This window comes from Larimichthys crocea, chromosome XII, assembly GCF_000972845.2.
Source record: "Larimichthys crocea isolate SSNF chromosome XII, L_crocea_2.0, whole genome shotgun sequence".
In the NCBI taxonomy this organism is placed as follows: Eukaryota; Metazoa; Chordata; class Actinopteri; family Sciaenidae; genus Larimichthys; species Larimichthys crocea.
Window position 1 is genome coordinate 12,324,242 of NC_040022.1, and position 21,594 is coordinate 12,345,835.

At 40.5% G+C, this 21,594-nt stretch overlaps 1 protein-coding gene across 9 annotated transcripts in view; it reads left to right on the top strand.

Moving 5' to 3' along the window:
• The window catches only part of caskin1 (CASK interacting protein 1), a 109,535-nt gene that overhangs the window by 64,522 nt on the left and 23,419 nt on the right, over positions 1-21,594 (top strand). For 6 of the 9 annotated variants that reach the window (XM_027284900.1, XM_027284902.1, XM_027284905.1 and 3 more), the window contains exons 3-11: positions 5,756-5,853; positions 6,069-6,214; positions 8,369-8,464; positions 8,569-8,699; positions 11,558-11,666; positions 13,901-14,036; positions 14,703-14,797; positions 15,633-15,750; positions 19,251-19,496. In XM_027284900.1, the coding sequence (XP_027140701.1) occupies positions 5,756-5,853; positions 6,069-6,214; positions 8,369-8,464; positions 8,569-8,699; positions 11,558-11,666; positions 13,901-14,036; positions 14,703-14,797; positions 15,633-15,750; positions 19,251-19,496 (1,175 nt within the window). The remainder of the gene's footprint in view (positions 1-5,755; positions 5,854-6,068; positions 6,215-8,368; positions 8,465-8,568; positions 8,700-11,557; positions 11,667-13,900; positions 14,037-14,702; positions 14,798-15,632; positions 15,751-19,250; positions 19,497-21,594) is intronic. The other 3 variants (XM_027284907.1, XM_027284908.1, XM_027284903.1) reach the window with 2 other exon arrangements.

The following is a 21,594-nucleotide window of genomic DNA, read 5'->3' on the forward strand; positions in this document are numbered from 1 at the left end:
ATGCTTTACAGTAAAAGCCATAAGCAGCAATAAGCTGATGTATAGTGGAGAGGGATTTGAGCCAATTATGTTACAGTATTTCATCTCATCTTGTTCCCTGCCTTCAGCCTTTAAGGCAGTGCTTCCCGACTAGTGTGTCACAGTACACAGAGTGGGCTTTGCTTCGTTACCTCAGAATGTTGGGAATTTTCAGAACAGTGCTTTTATTATGAAGGATCATTCCTATTGTGAAGCCGCAGTAAACATGGAATTTCTTTTACAGATCTGTCAGTGCTGTTTTCTAACCACAAATGAGCCTAAATTAAAATTTTAACTGGTTTTGCAAAGATTTCTATGTTGCTGAAATGTTGTTGCAGTTATTTTTGTTGGAGGATAGTTCAATGGTGAGCACAATGTCCTGCTGAATCCATGGACAGGTAGAATGAATCAATGTAAATGTCACATAGATCATGAGGGGACATCTGGACTCCGAGGCAATGGTTGACCAGTTTGGAGACCATTGGTTTAAGGTGTTGCCTCAAACCAGTGAGCTTCATGATGGTGTGTGAAACTGTAGTTACAGTAGATAGATTAATTAATCCATTGCAAAGTTGAAACCAACATACCACAGAACATTATTAAACGGTCACAAGCACCACGACTCTCTGACGATGTTAACAACACTACACCGGCAGCACGGTGTCACAAGTGTTGTTGAGCAATGATCAGAACGCTGTTAGCTCAACAGGTGGTGAGACGTCAGGCTGTTTTAACAAGCAGGCCGGTTTGTCCTTCATGTTTTCTGCGTTCATCTGTGAAAACAACAGCTGTGGAAAATCACAAAGTATTTATGCAAGAACTGAACTTCTGTACTCTACTTCAACAGATATAATTATTAGTTACATTGCTGACCAACTGTAACATTAAGCTGCAGTTTATATGTTAATGCATCATAAATTATAAACCTATAGTAAGATATATTGTGTGTGTTTTCTTGCAACCAAGCAATCTGGGGGGGCTATTACGATAATGAAATCAACTTTCTTTAATAAATATAATTTATGGTGCTGCTTGACTACCCCGTTAATATATGTGCTGCTGGAGAGCAAACAGTAGAGAAACTGTTGAAACGCTAAAGGCTGACTAATGTGGACTGCAGCAATATGCAGTGCAATATTTCATAAGACAAAAATATGTATAAGAACAGTGCTACTAGTTTAGAAATAATAAATCTGGAAAATTGTGTGCTAATTATTCATTTTAGAGAAACTAACATCAGTTGGCTGGGACTACAAATTGTCTCTGTTGCAGGTCGTGCCTGAGGGTCGGACTACTGGCTGGAGTAGTAAACTGGGTTCCATTATATATAGTCTATTGATTTTACTGATTATTTTCCAGTTATTAGTCAATAATATTAGACAATAAGAATACATTTTGATTATATGCCTAATTTAGTTGGTAACTGTTGTATCATTGCAATATTATATTTGAGGGTTTGCTTTACTGTCATTATTGGCATGTCAGTGATGCTTACAGTGCTGAACGCATCACTGGTGTGCCAATAATGAAGGTAAAGAACAGTCTCCCGTGTAATATTGTCAGTCCCTCCAGTTTTTCGCGATCGCGTGGATTACCGCGTAATCAGCAATGTGCCACATATTTTCGCGAGGCCGCATATTTCCTACTATGTCGCACAGTTATTGCAAAATAACCAAACATGCCGCCCCTTCCTTCATAGATCAAATAAACGGCTCTGCCATAGATGTGTCTTCCACACCACAGACACACACACACACACACCACGCACGCGCAGCCATTTACACACACCACCGTGGGAAGGTTATTATTGATGGCGACTACTAACAAGTCCCACCTGCCGTCATATATATCGGCAAAAGACCGAGCAAAACAATATCCGGCAATTTTACATGCAAGCGGAGGAAAACTATTTTCTAGCCCGTGTAACAAAGTCCATTGCCGAAAGTCAACTGTAGAATACCACTTACAAGTATTAATAATCATAATCATAATCATCCATCAATTCCATAGGCCCTGTCTGCTTCCAATACTCAGACAATAATAAAGAAACAAGTGAAAATTACATCAGTTATATTTGTTTAATCTCATCACATCATCATTTTGATTGTTTGTTTTGGTTAATTATCTCGCCTCACTTAGTACTGGGTCTGGGGTAAATGAATTTTTACACTCCAGTACTAATGTTAAGATTCTTACAGAAAATAAAAAGGAAACAGTGTTTCTCAATCTCTCTGCCTTGTTTTTGTCTTATTAAGCCTGTCTAGACTTTTTGATGCAGTTTAAAAGTAAAGAAAACTACAAAAAAGGGGGGCGCAAAATTCTTCAAAAAAAATGAGAAAATGCCGCCGCAAAATCAAAGTCATTTTGATCAAAAAAATCGTGAAATCCTGGTGGGACTGTATTGTTTATATATAATACATTACCATGTAACAACATTACATTGTTAATGTATGTGATATGACATGTATTCAAGAATAAATTGCAAAAAATACAAAAACATCCAGCGATAATAAAATACAAAGAAATGCATTCGTATATATTATTATCAGTAGTTAATAGTCTTCGTGGTGAAAAGCAGAGGAGGAAAGGAGGAAACAAATAAAGAAAAGGATATTGGAAGATAACGGGCAGATGAGGTAGTGGAGAAATAGCACAAAAGAAGAAGTGCTGGCAGAGAGGAGGAGGAGAGGAGGGATGGAGGAGCGAAGCGATGGGTGATCTGTAGTGAATAAAGTAGAGCAGGTCACTCTGGGAGTGCAGCACTCTTTAGTATGCTGCTCCACACATTGGCTCAGGCACACACACACTGAGTGCGGCTCCTATATTCGGCTGTATCTTCCACTCCAACTCCATTCCTCACAAAATCATTCACACATCGACATCCACTGGCTTGCAAGCTGACACTCGCACATGCCGCTTGCCAACAATCAAGCTGGCGCTGTCTCCATGGTTACAGAACATTCGGGGGGCCAGTCACAAAAGAGCAAAGCTGACTGAGGGCTCACTAGAAACCAGAATAGAACTACACTTAAACAAATATATACATCAGTACCCGTAGTTTGATCTAACTGCTTAACCCCACAGCCCTTAGTTACTGTTGCTACGTCAAGCTTTTCTCTCACAGCACATCTACAGTGACGACATTTCTTCAGCCATTTTTCAAACAATGAGTCCTTGAATTCAGACAAAGGCCAAAGCAGTTCTACTCAGCGACCGTCAATTTTCTTGCTTGAAATGACAACTGTCGCCAGCGGCTAACTGTTCCGAGCTAATTAAACTAATGTAAGCTGTAAATCTGTTAGCTCGTTTAGAAACACTGTCTCTGTCTGGATCTTTGAAATGAGAATCTTCAGCCTGATTTCAGACTTTTACACCTGCTCTTGTGTTCATTTTTGTCTATACTGGGTCACAATCGCTCTAATCCCCCCATCAGTTTTCACCCACAAAGACCATATTTGTATTTTGCATTTCAATTTGCAGGCTGAATTACACATGTAGTCATGTGAAACCTACACATCTGTACGGGACATTTCAGAATAGATGGAGTTCACATGGACCGAGGTGCATCAGCTGGATGATAAAAAACAAACAAACACTGGCTTGTTTTTTTTCTGATAAGCTCAGCTAATTTGGTGACCTCGTGAATGTAGACTATGAAATATGACTTCACAGGTGCAAACCATGGCCAGGTTTGGAGCTCTGCACTTAAAGGTTGCAGAGAGAGAGTGTACGAATACAACTTTTATTCTCTCTCTATCTCTATCTCCTCGAATAGAGACGGTATATGAGGTTCATTTAGACAAATGTCATCTGTCTTCAAAATGCACTTAAAGCTTTACAGGAACAGTCTGACATTTTGGAAAATACTCTTATGCACTTTCTTGGCAATAGTTAGACGAGAGGATATATACCAGTGTCATGTCTTAATAAACCAGAATTAATGTGTAGCTGGAGCCAGCAGCTACAAGTAAGTAGCTAAGCACAATGACTGTACAGAGAGGGGATCAGCTAGCCTGGCTCTGACCAAAGGCAGCAAAACCTTCACACAGAGCTGCTTAGATAATACACAGTGGTTCACCTGCTGCTCAGTGTAACATCATGGAAAAACAGGCTAATCGTGGGTTCATTTGTAAAAATAATTTCTGCATTTATTCATGAATTAATTTGTTTATTGTATAAATGATTGTATTGTATTTGTGTATTGTATAATTAGCTTGACTACATTTAAGAGATTAAGAGAGTATTTCCCAACACTGGGTGACCTGAAGAAATCATATTTTCCCCACATGTAAGGACACATCGGTCAACAGGAAGTGTAACTCAAAGGTTGGACAATGTCATGTGTGAGAGGCAGCACTAATAAAGGCACTGTAAGATGATGTGATTGGATGAATGTGCCGTTCACATTCTTCTCCTCTCGGATATTTTTATTGAAATATGAACATCACATCATCACATATACACACAAGTTCATATAGTGTACATTTATTTTTTCAGAGTAATATGATACAAACATCCCTCCCTGCCCACTAGCCACGTCTACAAACCATAATTCTTGAGGAGTATTGTTCCTGGAGTATTGTAGGAAACATATTGAACTGCAGGATGCATGCAATTGCAAGCATGATGTCCCCTAACCACCGAGAGTGTGTGGGCGGGGCAGCATCCCTCCATCTTACTAGTGTTGCACACCTAACCAAAAGAGAGGCAAAGGACAGTGTGCAGCTTTTGGTTGGAGCTCTTTATTCAATCAGACACCATAGTACTGCATATATAACCTTCAGATTGATTCAGCTGCCTCTTTTTACCTGCATGTATGCATGAAGTCTAATTCCATACAGATATTTGAGCAGCAGCAAACAGTTTGTAGGTTTACCTGGATTCATGTCCACAGTCTCAGTATGTGCATATTAGTGGTGAGTCCACAGATGTGGGAGCAGAGAACAGGCTCACAGTGTTCTGGCCGGCGTACTCAGGTTTCTCGGCTGAGCTTCGTTTCTAATCAAACAAACATGATGTCAATTTTTATCTCTTCAACAGCCTCCTCTGTCATAACACGGGACTGCAGCAGGCCATGATGGCCGACCCCGTTTTTTGCACTTTTGGCTGTTTATGTGAACTCACTTGCCACCTTACTTTCATGGGTCGTCACTCCCAAGGTCGGAAACCCTCATAAAGCTGTCCATGATGGGGTTGTCAGGAGACGCATGTCACTGCTGATGTACGAGTGAAATAGAAAGTGTGTGTGAAGACACAGAAAGGGATTTTTTTTTGTGTCTTTGCGTGTGTTTATGTTTGTGTCCTCCAGTTATGTGTTGCTTATCCATCAAGGCTGACATGTCAATCTCATCGAGCAGACACCCTCTGGCCTTGTGCACACACACACACACGCACACACACACACACACACACACACACACACACACTGTATCATTTACATAATATAATACTCTTCTCTTTGTGCAGATTTTTTCATCTCCTAACATCCCATTTCAGATGTTTGGTCCAAATCCTCTGCTGTCAAATCCATTTGTCATGCAAAGCTTTGCCATTATGATTGACCTGTGTGTGTGTGTGTGTGTGTGTAGTTTTTACATAGTTGTTTAGTACCTTAAGAACAGCACAATTTTAGGCGTCTGTCGTTGAGAAAACATAAAAATAAAGCATGAGGTCATGAGCTAGAAATGACAAAAGTAACCATGATATGTATGTGTGTTTGTGTGTGTGTGTAATACAGGTTTTCTCCGCTGCATCATGCGGCCCTCAATGGGAACCTGGAGCTCATCACTTTGCTGCTGGAGTCACAGGCTGCTGTCGACATCAGAGACCAGAAAGGTGAGGGGGAGATGCACACACACACACACACACACACACACACACACACACACACATAAACAGAGAAAGACATGTATACATACAGGAAAGCAGATGAAATGTGAGCTCTGTACATGCAGAAACGCTGTATGTTCCTCTTGCACGTAAGATCAATACTATCATATATCTCAGTGTGTGTGTTCATCTTATGAATGTGCGTGTGTGTGTGTGTGCAGGTATGCGGCCTCTGCACTACGCCGCCTGGCAGGGGAAGGCGGAGCCTATGAAGATGCTGCTGAAATCTGGTTCATCTGTCAACGGCCAATCAGACGAAGGACAGATTCCTCTCCACCTGGCAGCGCAGCACGGTCACTATGACGTGGTGAGTGGAAGAAGTTTATTTGAGAGCAGAGCTGCTGACTACACATGACTGACACGACAGAGCCATCTGTCAACGTTTATATGTAATGAAGCATCCCTGAGATAATTAATGAATCACCTCTGGGACAGCAGAGCGGGCTGTCAGACGCTGACAGAATGTATTGTCATTAGTGATTGGCACTTTGTCATTTATGATAACAGTGGATGAAATGATTCTATGTAATGTTAATGTGGTCCTCATTTTGACAAACCCACATGGAATGATCACACAGCTCTGCTGTTAGGATCTTTCAGCTCTTTGTTTTGGTTCTAAGGCCCACAGCTTTACTGTTTTCGTTCACTTTCACTGCTCTCAGAGCTGTTCTTACTAAAGCACCTGACTAACAGCAAACAGCAGTTAGCAAATGGCTAAATGAACAGTATTTAACTATTTTTCACAGTCACAAATTTGAGATTCACAGTAGTGGTGGACAGATTGATCTAAAATATCCATAGTATGGATACCAACGTTAGTATCGGTATTGATCAATACAATTACTTACTTATCAATACGTTCAGTATGCAGCTCCTGTTGTGTAACTGTTCATCACATTTGTCATTTTAGCAGAATGTAGACTATACAGACGGTCATGAAATATGTGCAGCTACTTGAAATAAATCTAAATTATTGTATTGCACCTGAAAAGTACATTCCTATATAAAGATGTACCTCAAACCTGAAATGTGAATATGGCCAAATATATTAACCCTTTTATGTTAACTGTCAAAGAAAGATTTCTATTCCTATGTTTGCATATTGACGACGCATTCACTTCATAAATTATGATGCCTTGCTCTCCCCTACACAAAAATAGAAAAGCTTTTTCAAAGTAAAAAGTATCTTTATCAGCAATACTGCCCCTGTGTTTACTGGGTGTTAGATCAATACCAAATTTTGTAATATCACACACACCTAATTCACAGATCTGGAAGCAGACTACCTTGCTACCTAACTTTATTTCTGCATGTATCACTTGCGTGAGCAGTGAACACTACCATATTATGTAGTTCTCATTTTTCCTGTGTAACAAAAAATGTCTAATAAAGATGTGTTAAACAAAACTAAACTTCATTTGAGAAAGACTGCAGTGCTGCTGCAGGCTTGTCAAAGCAACAACAGTTAAATATATAGCAGACAGCTACCACAGCAGCTAACGTACCCCAGAGGAGAGCAGTGCTCAGCATTCAAACACTCGGAAACTGAAGAACCACTATTTGATTAAATAACCATGATTTATACATGGGGTAACAAACCTTGGGTTGAGGCTCTAATCCACAGTTGCTCCCAGCGCGCAAGGGCGAATGAATAAAAAATTACAAAGAGTGAAACAGAGTGCAGATTAAAGAAAATGAATCATTTAACATCCAGCAGGACAACAGCAAAGGGCACAGACGAGATGTGAGACACATTCAAAACAAGGATGGCCAGACAGTGTTTTTATCTGAGACTGGAATATCATTTGTCACATTTCTTAACTTCTGAAGAAAAACTGAGAGCATGATGAACTGTAAGCACTTCAACTAAGCTGCTCCATGAGGTCATTTTACAGGGACAGAAAATGGATAAACACTCAGAGTTAATACCATACTGTGAACACACGCAAAGAAACATATTTAACATGCCAACAGGCTTTAAACACATTGAACTGATGCTGTGACTTATTGCACAGAGATCTACAGGCTCCTAATCTGAGGACGTCTGTAGTGCTTTTGATTTTTAACAGAGCGTGACATGTTTTCTGCACTGCCACGCGTGTGTCTCTGTCACCGTTTGTGCCTGTGTATGCATTACATAATTATGTTTTTGTATCTTTGCAATTTTTGCAGCGTGGCTGAGGTAACTGGTAGTTAGCCAAACATGCTGATAACTAACTTTCCAGAATGGACGCTCTGATATTCACATTTCATGTCAGACATGATGAATGAGAGATTGCATTGAGAGTCATGACTCCAGCTGCAGAGCTATGATTGGACAATCGTAGTACGGAGGAGGGGTGAGGGTTAACAGTAAACATGGGTGAGAATAAGAATAGTTGTCTTTACGTGTTAGCTGTGTGATAGACAACCTGCCACTTCTCTAACAGATTGTGTTTTCCCGTGTGTGTTTGCTCTCCAGTCGGAGATGCTGCTGCAGCACCAGTCCAACCCATGTATTGTGGACAACGCTGGGAAAACCCCTCTGGACCTGGCCTGTGAGTTCGGCAGAGTCGGGGTAAGAGCGTACAGTTTTAGTCATTTATCAAAACCAGCAGCAGCTGAAGGCAAACCACAGAAACCATCAATTGTGTTGCTTGTGTTCTCTGCATGTGCGTGTAGGTGGTCCAGCTGTTGCTGTCCAGTAACATGTGTGCTGCTCTGCTGGAGCCCAAAAAAGGAGACACCACCGACCCCAACGGGACGTCTCCTCTCCACCTAGCCGCCAAGAACGGACACATAGACATCATCAGGTACAAACACAAGCTCCCACCTCCTGCTCTCTCTCACACACACACATACACACACTTTTAATGAATTTAAAAACCCTACCAAACTTGCTGAGAAAACAGATATATAACACAACATGGAAACAATATAATCCAATTAACTTGAGGAATAATGGCACAAAAGTGTTGCCCTGCAGTGAGAGTTGATGCATCCGTCACAAGCTCCTAAATACATTTTTGAACACACTGCAGATCTGCACAGTCACAGTAACGTCAAGTCGTTATAATCTCATCTCGACGGGGCTGCGCGCCTGGTTTTTGTTTATGTTTTGGAAAAGAGCATCATGTCAAAGTGGCTTGTTGCCGCGGCGATGTCAGCATCTGACACACAGCTCCCTGATGAAAGATCACACACACCACAAAAATATTTTTCCTCTCATCTCTCTCAACCAAGTAACTCAGGGCTAATATGTGTGTATATATGTGTGTGTGTGTGTGTCGGTGCAGGAGTTTGTTTGCCTGTTGGACACAGACAGAGAGGCGAGGGATAAGAGACAGACACTGAAAGATGAGAGGAGGCTGCAAGTGAGGGGAGATAAGAGAGAGAGGGGTATGACAATAAAGAGAGGGGTAGAGAACGAGAACAAAGCCTGTCATAGTTGACAGAGCAGAGCGCGCCTCTTTAGGAGTGACACTGATAAATGATGCTCATTAGGCGTGTCCAACAGTCTGTGGAACACACACTCGGGTAAACACACACACATACAAACTGTAATTCAGTAAAGTTTGAGCCGAATGAAATGCCTGTCTGATGAACAGTTTCTCTCTCAACCAAACTCCAGGAGGAGAGTCAGGCTCTGAAGCTAATTTAACATAGTGGCCAAACCATGTAATGACAGTAATGGCGTCCGTCACGTGATGCACACTGGCACAAAAATCTCACATTGTGAAAGAAGTGGCTGTAAAACAGTGGATCAGAATTTCATGAAAAGTCATGAAGTCATGCTGCTGTTAAAGAGTGTGACAGCTGTGGAATGAAGGACCTGTGGTAGCTCTCCTTCTTACATGGTGGGAGTAGCAGTGTGTTGCTGAAGGAGCTGTTTAAAGCCTCCACAGTGTCATGCAGAAGGTGAGAGGAGTTGTTCATGATGGATGTCAGCTCTGCTAACATCCTCCTCTCCCCCACTTCCTCTTGCTTGCTCACATGCATCAGCTTTTGCTCTCCTGTCCTCTCTCACAAGTTAAAAGATGTCCAAAGTCACCAGAGAATACTCCCTCTGTAGCCTGGTTAGCACTGTTATCCATTAGCTCCTCCATCTTATTGGGCAGAGATCTTCCATCCCCTGTGATAACAGATGGTACGGATGGTTTGTATTGCTTTTTCTGCTCCTTGCACTTAGATCCAGCCCCGTCTTCTTCTCCTCAATTCGGCAGGGATCACCAGTCTTTCCACAGAGGGTATGCCAGTTATCCCCACAGTTCAAAGTAAACGCTTGCCCACACAGTGGCTGGAGATTGGTGTAGAAAAAACATGAAAAAAGATAAATGAAATGAAAAATACTAAAAACACACAGAGAAGTCGAGTGTTATCTTCATGCACCATCGAGCAGTTTCCAGAAGAATGAACAGAGCCAAGCTCCAGCTCTGAAACTTGTCTTCATAAATCTATGCTTTCATTTCTCTGACCCTGTCATAATGTACTTAATGTCAACAGATCCCATGAAAAGACTGACACAACAATGGATTGATCTTATAATAAAGTATCCAAAGACTCAGATTGTAGAGCTGCTGACCGCTGTATGTATTCTGTGCCTTGAGCTAAATGCAAACGTTAGCACGTTAGCATGCTTACATTGTCACCGTTAGCATGCTAACATGCTGACATTAGGCAGGTGTCATTTTAACCGTGGTCGACATCTTTTTCCTCAAAGCTCAGGTCCTTTTTTTTTTTACCTCTTTAGCCTTTCTACCATGAGAACCTGACTGATGGAGTATTTGTCTAAAGTTGTGTTACAGTGGTCACTGGGTTCTCGGTCTCTCTGATCAAGGCCCCTTTTCGCCTGGTTACTGACTTCAGCTGCCAGTGCTCTCAAAAGTGGAACTCCATGTAGTAAAGTGCAGGAACTGTGATGGGCTGCTTTCATTTTGCAAAAACAATGATGAAATGAGTATGAAATGTTTGTTGACCACGCTCATGATTGTAGGATCAGTTTATAGTGACAGACAGAATTCAATCTGAAACACAACAAATCTAATTGAATTATCAGTCTCATTGAGTTTAAGACAGACCAAAGTGCTGAGATACGTTTCTCATGATGGAAGCTTATGTCTCGTGCTGCTGCTGCTGTAAATACTCACCAAATGCACGTTAATACAGCTACAGATGCAAAGAGGAACAGCAGACGCACTCTTTATACCTGTTTGGATAACATTTGCTAAAAACTACAATACCCAGCTGTAGGAAATGTTTTATTAATGAAGGCTTTCCATCTTCAGGTGGAACAAACGGACTCATCATGTGAGAGAGGATAGAGAAGTCAGAGTGCTGAAAGACTCAAACATTTCATAGAGTGATGCAGGTTTATCCTTTAAATCAGGAGCGGTATGACATGAATTCACTTTATTTCAGTTGTGTTGCTGTTTCATGCTAAAGAAAAAGTTTCTCCTGTCTTCTCTGTCTCTCATCCTTGCCTCAACCTCATCTAACTCCTCTTCTTTGCATCGTCACACGTCTGTTTCTTCTTGACTTTCTCACCCTCTCACCTCTTCTGTCCTTTGCAATTCTTCACGCTGTATTTCCTCTGAATTTCACTCCCTCCTTGCTTCCCTCATCTCTTGCTACACTTCCAACCTGCTTCTCTCCCCCCCCCTCCTGCTGTCAGACTGTTGATCCAGGCGGGTATCGACATCAACAGACAGACCAAAGCGGGCACAGCCCTGCATGAAGCTGCCCTGTGTGGAAAGACCGAGGCAGTGAGACTCCTGCTGGACGTAAGTGGAACTTTACAGAAAACTTCCCAGCACTGTGACCGTGGCCTGAGTTCACTTAAAGGACAGTTACAATCTAATTTATGAATGTTTCAAGGCCGAAACCTCCTCCAACCAGCCAGCTCCACTACCTCAGAATATCACAGCTGTGACAGTAACACTTGTAAGCTGACATTAGTGGTGGAGGCGTTCTTTATTTCCATAAAATTACAATGAAACAAAATAAATTTTTTTTAGCAAAACTATAAGGCCACCTGTTTTCTGTGAAGAATGATTGACTGTGGGAGATGTTTCCATTATTAGTTATTTGAAAGACAAATGCAACATAAATCCTTAAATTGAAATTATGATCTCAGAGATTTATCATTTTACTCAAAAAAGGTTTATAGATTCATCAGTGGCAGAAAGTCATTCAATATTTTTACTTACATATTGTAGTTAGGTACTTCACACTAGGATTTTTGCCACTTTGACTTCATATATACAAAGATTTGGTAATCAATAAGATGCATAAAGATTAAAGCAGTGGTTCCAGACTGTTTCAGATGATTACAAGTTCAGCTGTTTCCCTTTAAAGAATCAGAATCAGGAATACTTTAATAATTCTAGGGGGAAATTATTTTTGTTACAAAACTCCAGGTATACAAACAACATATATTATACAAGCAACATCTATTAAGAACAACATTTTAATATATATAAAAGATAAAATTTACAGTTTAAATAATGCGCAACAAGTAATTGTCCGTGTTTGTGTCAGATTATAGAAGTTCTCATTTAAAGCTGAAACTGTCACAGAAAATAAAAATATAACATAAATAAAAATGTCATACAAAAGCAATAATCAGATATTTATACATTTTATTTTCATTTATACAAATCTGCGCAGAAAAACTTTTTTTTTTCATACCCCATTAATGAATCAGTTTCATTATTCATTTTCATAACACTAAAGGTTGAAAATGAAATGCACTTTTTGTTCTATGGACCATTAAATCTCGACATTAGGTTAAAAGTCTTTTTCATGAGGTTCTGATGTATTTCCCGTCTGATGAATGCAGACTGAACTTCCTGTTTTCAGATGAGCAGTCTGTGTTTCTGTCAGGTCTTCTAGCCGTTGTTATAAGTTGCTGCTCTGCATTGTTTGACATGTACGCTGTATTAATAGTTCTTTTACTCTTATTATGTTTATTACCTTCATTTGTTACATTGTCTTTGGACACCTTTGGTGCATGACACCAAATTACAATTAAATGTCTTTTACTAGAAATCATTTTTATTCCATTGTAGACATTTCAGCTCCTTTTTTATTGCATGTTGTCACTTTTCATCACACAGTGTCTCCCACCCTGTCCTATTAAAAAATGACACCTGTGTCACAGACTCAAAAAAAAGAAAAAAGAATAATATCATGGCAAAGCTTTTTTTCAATTGTTCTTCAGTCATAGAGGAACAACTTAGATCAGACTAAAAATAAAAGATAACCAGATTTGTTTTTCTCACTTGGTTCTGTGAAATACTGGACAAAATGTGCTTTTTCTCTGACGTTATGTATTTTCCTTAAAATATGAAGTCAAATAAAGCTCCCAAATTGCTCATATAAAATGAGTCTTACGTGCTTCGGATTTTACTGTTACAGTCATTCTGAAAATATTCTCTGACAGGGTTTCTTGGGAAATCTGAAATGCAGTGGAGGTCTGAGGCCTGTTACCTATTTATGAAAATCCCTCCGTCCCCATGTGATGGAACCGAGGCACAGTTATGAAAACTAATAGGAGATGATGCAAATTGTCCATTTGTGCCGGTGACATTAAAATGCCACAGGGTTTATGAAAACAAGAGAGGCAATATGTTTTAATGACATTGCGTGTTCCAGCATGAGAAACACACACTGTGGTGTAGACCCACCGCTGTGAGAAGATTCCGAGTCTCTGTCCTGAAGCGCCTTCGCTCTCAATCCATCTTTGTTCTCGGGCCTACATTTGATCAGACTGTGATACTGCTCTTCAGCTTTTGGCTGTCTCAGTTGAAAAAGAAGACGTGGTTGTGATTAGTAGGGCAGCAGCAGGAATGAGCGGGCATGGGTTCTTTTCTGCTGATGTCATGATGATTTATTATTACATCCCGAGGTGTTAATATAAGAGATGGTGCTGCTTTGGATATTCTTGTGTAAACAGGTACAAGAGAGTCTCACTTTACGTCCACACACCAAATCCATCTTCTCTCCTCTTCCACAGAGTGGCATCAATGCCACAGTGAGAAACACCTACAGTCAGACCGCACTGGACATCGTCTACCAGTTCACTGCAACGCAAGCCAGCCGAGAGATCAAACAACTGCTGAGGGGTAGGATGGATGGATCAGTGGATTGGGGTAGGGAGGAGGTAGAAACGTCAAGCAGACAGAGAGATAGCAAGTCATGATAGGGGTTGTAGCATAATTGGAGGGTGTAGTGACTCTTTAAAGGAATAGTTGGACTTTGGTAATAATTCTGAGTCGTTGTCATTGTCAGAGTTAGATGATACTCTTGTGTCTGTACACTAAATATGAAGCTAGCTTTGCTTAGCACAAACAACACAAACAGAGGGAAACAGCTGTCCTGGCTGTGTCGAGTGACAAAATGTGACTACTTGGCAACTCTGAAGGTCACAAATGAACATGTCTTTACATCTTTTTTGTTTAATTTGTACAAAAACTGGAGATTGAAATCGACACATTGCAGGCTAACTGCCCCCCCCCCCTTTATGCTAAGCTAGGCTAACTCTCTGATGGCAGAAGCTTCATATTTACCATGCAGACATCTAACTCAGCAAGAAACCAATTAAGAACATATCTCTAACTATTCCTTTAACCCGTGCTACTCAAACACAGAATACATGAAATATGTTGAATATTTTGGTGGGAAACATGAAAACATTAAAGAGATTCTCCATAATTATAGTATTGCACATTGCACACACATGATCATTTGAATTATAGAACAACACATACATTTATTGCATTATACATTATGATGTACGGGCTCTCTGTGTCTGTCAGATGCCTCAGCGGCTCTCCAAGTTCGAGCTCTGAAGGATTACTGCAACAACTACGACCTGACCAGCCTGAACATCAAAGCAGGAGACGTCATAACGGTAAGACTCACACACACACACACACACACACACACACACACACACACACACACACACACTCACACACGCACACACACATGCAGTGTGTAATGAGGGGTTACAGGTAGGTGGGTTCACATGCACAAAAGGCTGCAAACTGCCGCCTCTCTCTGTGCAAGTCCTCGTTGTGATCCCTATCGGGAGCTACGGGGTGTGTTCCATTAATGCAGATAAAGTAGCAATATTATCTGTGTAGAGAGCAAAACTGTGCCTCAATCTGTATGTGCGTATTCAGATATATTTGCATGTGTAACATGTCATGACCTGACTTAGATGGATGTTGGTGTGTCCTTTTGCAGTGTCCTAGTCAAAAACTGTTGTGTCTGTGAGTGTGTATCTACATGTAAATCTATGAATCCATGCCTGAGTAGCGCTCAGAATTAGTTTTGTGCTGTCCTTAATTTGTTTTTTAACAATAATGAACTTCTATAAAGATTTACAACATTTACTACAAATGTTTTACAGAACTTGCTACATATTGCACCCTGACATGAATATTAATGAGCATTTATGCAGCCTTTGGGTACTTACTACAGTAATAAGGAGGCTAAGCGGTGCCCATGCTTCCCCCCTCAGGCTCTGAATGAACAGTTTGTCTTTGATGCTGTCTGACAGAGAATTTTAGAAAGCTCCAAAAGTAATTTCCATTTCTGTTTGACAAAAAAAAAACATGCTGAGATTTATTAAATTATTAATAAACCAGTAGACCTAATGTGGGGTTGTAAAATACACACAAATTCGCCTTCTTATTTTTTATGTAATGTTTGTCACTTACATGTTTGTGAAACCTGAGCAGGTTTTGGAGCAGCACCCTGACGGACGCTGGAAAGGCTGTATCCATGACAACCGAACAGGAAATGACCGGGTGGGCTACTTCCCTTCTACCATGGTGGAGGTCATCAGCAAGCGCACAGGTGTGTGTGCCCTCCTGTGTGTGTGTGAGTGAGAGTGAGAGAGGGTGTTGGAGTTACTGTTAAAATCATGACCAAGCTGTCGGTCTGGATGACGTGTCAGCCAAGCGTCACATATTTGGGCTAAACACAGAAGAAGAACCTGAGGAAAGAGTTGAAGGAAAGTGACTGAATAATGTTTCAGCCCTTTTCAAAACCCTTGAAGACACTTGACCTCACCATCTCATTAGTTCACTTTCCCTGGATCAATAAAGGTTATATTAAAATGATATTATATCTCACACACTGGCAGAGACGACCTTTGTGAGCAGCACAATGGTACCAAACGCTCCTCTGTCCTCCCAACATTACTGCAGACGTGATCCAAGCAATCCATTTCAGTTCCACGGCCAGAATTAACTTTACTACGACTACCTGAAGACACAAAGTTTTTAGGAGTTCAGCCTGACAAGTGAAGACAGTTTGGACACCAACATCATCCACATGTTTCGATTCTCCCCGCTGACCTTTAGCATTAGCTGCTGAATGATAGTAGTTTCTAAAAGTCAGCGGGATGATTGATACCACTGTTGTGTCCGCAGCTTAACTTAGCATAAAGACTAGAAACGACTGATGTGTCAACAGGTGTTACATGGTCTGCAGATGCATAAATGGTAATAATTTGAAGCATAATGTATCCAGTTTTGACCGCACAGTTTTCCTGAAGTGACCTTAAATTTAGTTTAAGTTAAAATTTTCCACACTGTTTTTTACAATCTTGTTACATTAGCCTGCTACAAATGCTAAATTCAGAATTTACATTGTAAAGGGCCTCACTAAAGCTATGCATATCACATGACATGTTACCCATACTAGACTAGACCAGCCACTGTGTCTAAAATCCTTCAGACACTTTCATATTTTAGAATTTGGATAGTGGCTAATGTAGCTAGCTTTTATTTATATAGCACCTACGCAGCTATGCAGTTCAACATATTAAATTATAAATATATTAATTATTAAAGACACTTATACACTTTCTTTCTTTCAGTTAGATGAGAATTGACGCCACTCCCATGGCTGTGCAGTACATATTAATGCAGCCTGTTAGCTTAGCTTAACTAGCACAAAGACATGAAAACAGCTAGCCTAGCTCTGTCCACAGGTGATAAATCCACCAACAAGCATCTCTAAAGCTCAATTTAAAATGTCCTTTGTTCAGTCTGCACAAAACTGAAGTGCTGTGGAGCCAAGCTAACTATTTCCATCAGATTCCATTGTTTGTGCTAAGCAAAGCTAACCGGCGGCTGTCGATAGCATCATATTTACTGTACAGGTGGGATCAGTTTTATCATCTAACGTGCAGTTAGAACACCAAAAAGCAGAACTGATAAAATGTCAAACTCTTCTGTGAGTTGCTAATTATGTAAACTGACATGTCAAAGGTCAGCATGGTCACAGATAGAAATTTGGTGTCATCTCTGTGTTTAAGTGACTCAGCAGGCAAACTAATGTGTGCATCTCCCTGACACTGCACATTATTTTAACCTCCTTTCTCCTTTTTTTTGAAACCATAATGAGCTTTTTACCACTCGGTGAGATCTGCAGAACACGTCCACATCCATCCCACCATTACTGCACAGTCACAAAGCAGCTCAGATGTTTTTAACGGTCTGTTGGTGTCTGTCTGTAGGTCTGGTATCTGTTTGTCCATCCGTCTTTCTCTCTGTTGTATTATGTCTACTTGGCCTGTATATCTGTCTCTCTATTATTGTCTGCCTTCATTCCCTGTGATCACTAAATCCTCACACGCCGCTGTCTTTGAAATGACCTCTCCTTGTACTCATGTCGTCACATTATCCGCTCATCATTCTCTTTGAGAGAGGCCATTAACCACTAAAGGGGAGCTGCTCCAAGTCAAAGAAAATACCACTGTGGCTGTGCCTGTCCTCACCTACAGTGCATTGTAGAGCAGCTGTGGATACAATACAAAACAGCTGGAGCACTCAGCGTGCACAGCCACTCTTACACTTGAGGCTACAGCAGCTGTTTTAACAAGAGGTTTCATTTACTAAACTGTTTTACATCAATTTTTAATGATTCTTTTTCATCATTCCTCTCCAGCCAGTCTCTTCTGCATGTACTCTATCAGGGATGTCATATTAGAACAGCCAATTAGGACGTCAACTTGGTAGAAATATGAACAAATCTGCATTAGTCAGTTCAATTAAACTTAATGTTGCAGCAGCTTCTGGGAAGCTACCAGTTTACTTTACTTCAGTCAGTCAGTGACTGATCATGAGAATATTGGTGATAACTGCTGGAAGTTAGCAGTTAGCTTGTGGATATGTCCCTATTTTATTAAGTCTAGGTCCTAGAAACCAGCTGTAAATATTATGCAGTGGAGAATTTGAGATATTACAAATGTTTATATCTTTCCAAGCACAAAGTTACTGTGATTATTTAGTTCAAGGAGTGAACCCAAATGCAGACAGGCCGGTTAACACAAAAAAGGTGTCCAGGTAAAACAAACTTCATCCAACCATCAAGAAAAAACCCATCAACAGAAGTCCAACAACAAAAAATACAGAACTGAGATACACATGAACATGTGGAGAAGCACTAAAGCTGAACAATGGCTGGGGAACAGACGCTAATGACTTGATGAGTGAAAGAGGGAAAACGCAAGTACTAAATACAGGAGAATTAATTAACTAATTAAACACAGGCGACAAAGAAAACAGGCGAGAAAAAGACAAAGACAGAAGGTAAAGTAACACAGGACACTTGAGGAAAGACCCTTCCTACATAAAACAGGAAGTACTTATCAAGAAACCTAAAACCACAATGAAAGGACGATGGCCATCTAACTGCAGAACTGCAGATCTGCTGCTTCTTGTTGTTCTCATGAACACCACACACGGTATTCCTCTGTCTATACCCAGAAACCCCTCAGAACTTTTCTGACCAAAAGAATAGTTTTTTTTTTTTTTATTCCAGTTACTTTTGAGTTACAACTCGCTTGAGTTTTTACCATCCAGCTGGTCCTGTTGAAGGAGGACAGTGATGAGCACAGCAGCGGTTTTTATACTTCTCCTTGTTAAATAAGATTTGGTTCAGGTGTTCACCTCATCAGTACCTCAGTATGAGGTGTTCCCGCGTCCAGCAGACACTGTAATGGAGTAGAGAGAGTAAAGTTGATGTTCATCTGTCCCTGGGAGCGTCTCTACTTTCACCATTCATCACTTAGTTTTCACCTCTCCATATATTTCATTTAATCGATGCCACATCTATGTGTCCTCTCCTTCTCTTCGTCCCTTCATCATCAGCCGTGTCCTTCACAACGTCCGATTTCTTTGTTTAATTTTGTAACTTCAGCCTTTGTTTTTAATTTTCTTTTTTCCCCCCTTTCTTTCTTTCTTACGTGTAATTCTCTGTTTTGTCGTTTGTTTGTTACGTGGCGGTGGTTCACTGTTGGCTGGTTGTGTGTGTGTCGGTGTGTCGTCACGGTGGGTGTTATCTAGGTTTGGCCAGCACAGTCATTTGCACTCAACAGTTTCAAAAGATACCGCTGGTTCCTCCGGCGACGGTTGCCCCTGCCAACGCGGTAGTCAACGGCAACGACACCACGTTCCATCAGATCCATATCCTGCCTCCACCGCCTCCTCCTCCACCACATTCCCATCAGCCACTGCTTCCACTTTTCACTTCCTTTGGCTATAACAAGTCGCCCGTGACAACCCCACAGGGAGACACACCCACTGCCCCAGGTACACGCCCCCTTTTTTCATTATTCTTATTCTTATTATTATTCTTCTTATTCTTATTATTAAAGCTTCAAAAGATGCTTTCCTCTGGTGTTTCTTTAAGTACCAGTATGAAATTGATTTCCGATTGGTCATGTCATATTCTAATTGGGTTTTTAAGTGTTGCTCTAAGAAGGCATCCATTGAAGTTTTCTGTTATGGATCATTATTTATGTAACTTTATGTAATTGTGTTGCTCATACTGTATAACTTTAGTTTTTCTGTTTTTACTGTTGCCATCTTCATTACCGAGAGACAGTCAGAGCTTTTAGACAGAAGTCTACATGTTCAAGTTCAGAAGAGAAATATTTGTTGGACATTGCAGTTACACAACCAAAACATATCCAACAAAAGGTCACGAGGATAATGCTTTTTTATATACAGTATAAAAGCCCAAATTACACATTTGAAGTGGAAACGGTGCATTTGTGCATATTTGGATTTTCCTTTACATTCAGCCACTTAGCTCATACGATCAATTCTCTGTTGTTCTCTCTGCATCCATGTTGGTGTTTTTTGTGCAACATGCTAATCAGAATAGCCATACTCTAGTAGTAGTGTAAGTAGTATACCCATTCCACTAAATACTGTGATGAAACTTTCTGTTGGTAGCAACACAGCCAACATTATCTATTCCTCACCGGTTGATGGTTAAATATTTAATCAATTCTTTAAATAATAGAATAGAATAGAAATCAGTGCACATATGAAAATGTGAATGGATGATCAAAGCTCGATCATGTTACAGCTTTTTAGTTACAACGGTAAAAAAAACATCCATCATGAACAACTCCTCTCACCTCCTGCATGGGACTGTGGAGGCTTTAAACAGCTCCCTCAGCAACACACTGCTACTCCTAGCATGTAAGAAGGAGAGCTACCACAGGTCCTTCATTCAACAGCTGTCACACTCTTTAACAGCAGCATGACTTCATGACTTTCTCCAGCATGACTTTTTCTATATATTTCTGATTTATGAGTCATTTCTTATCAGCCTTATGTGCATGAGGTGCTGTGACAAGTGAATTTCCCTAGAGTGGGATCATAAAAGTCTATCTTATCTTATTATTCTTCTGTGTACACTACAGATCTTTATATATCAAACAGCTATCTGATCATGACTAAGTGGCTAAGTGTAAATGAACTCTTACAGTTGTTATCCTTTAGACTTTCATCAAATCAAGTGCTGTTTTTGATACTAGTTATTGCCTGCATTTTATTCAATACAATGCACATTCAATCTATTTACATTCAGTTACCACATCAGACATGCTGATGTCTGTAATCAGACATGCCATGCGTAAATAATGCTGCTATCGTGCAGGTTTGATAACTGCAGAAAAACATCTAACAAGTTGCTAAAGTGCTAATGCTAATGGAGTTTTGTGTTTTTTTAGGATGCGGTTATGTTAGAGTAGATGTCAGGTGGGAGGAAAGCTCACCACTTTACCACAGACCTGTGTTCACCTTAGCTGGTTTGTGCTTCAGTTCAATGTCTTGGTTCCTTGTTTTTTTGCAGTTTTTTTTCCTCCTTCCTTTTTTCCTCTTCGTTCTTTCCTCCCCTGTACATCACCACTGTCCCAACCACAAAGACAACCCTGCTAATATCTAAAACACTCACACACACACACATCATTACACAACTCTCCCCCGACCTCCAGACTATGTGTACAACCGTGATTTTCCGTTCTGTCCTCGTCCTGAGTGTTATTGTGACGTCTGATCATTTTAACACCACTTTTACCCACCTTGCACTTCTACCCCCTGTGTGAGTGAGTGAGTGTTGGAATACTGAGTGTGTATAGGCTACAGGCTTTGGATGGGTGAACTAAAAATATAACTGTTCAATTTATAGTTGGAGACGTTGGAGCTCTCTGACATTAACGGGTGACGTTTTCTAAGCATCTGGCATAATGCAAATTCATTCTTAACAGTCTTTTCAGCGATTCTTGAATTCTTGAATGCAAGGTAATAAAATGATGCTAAAATTATGTATTACATGCAGAGATTTGCAAGTTCTGAAATGTTAAATGTTACGTAAGAGATCCAAATATACTGTTAG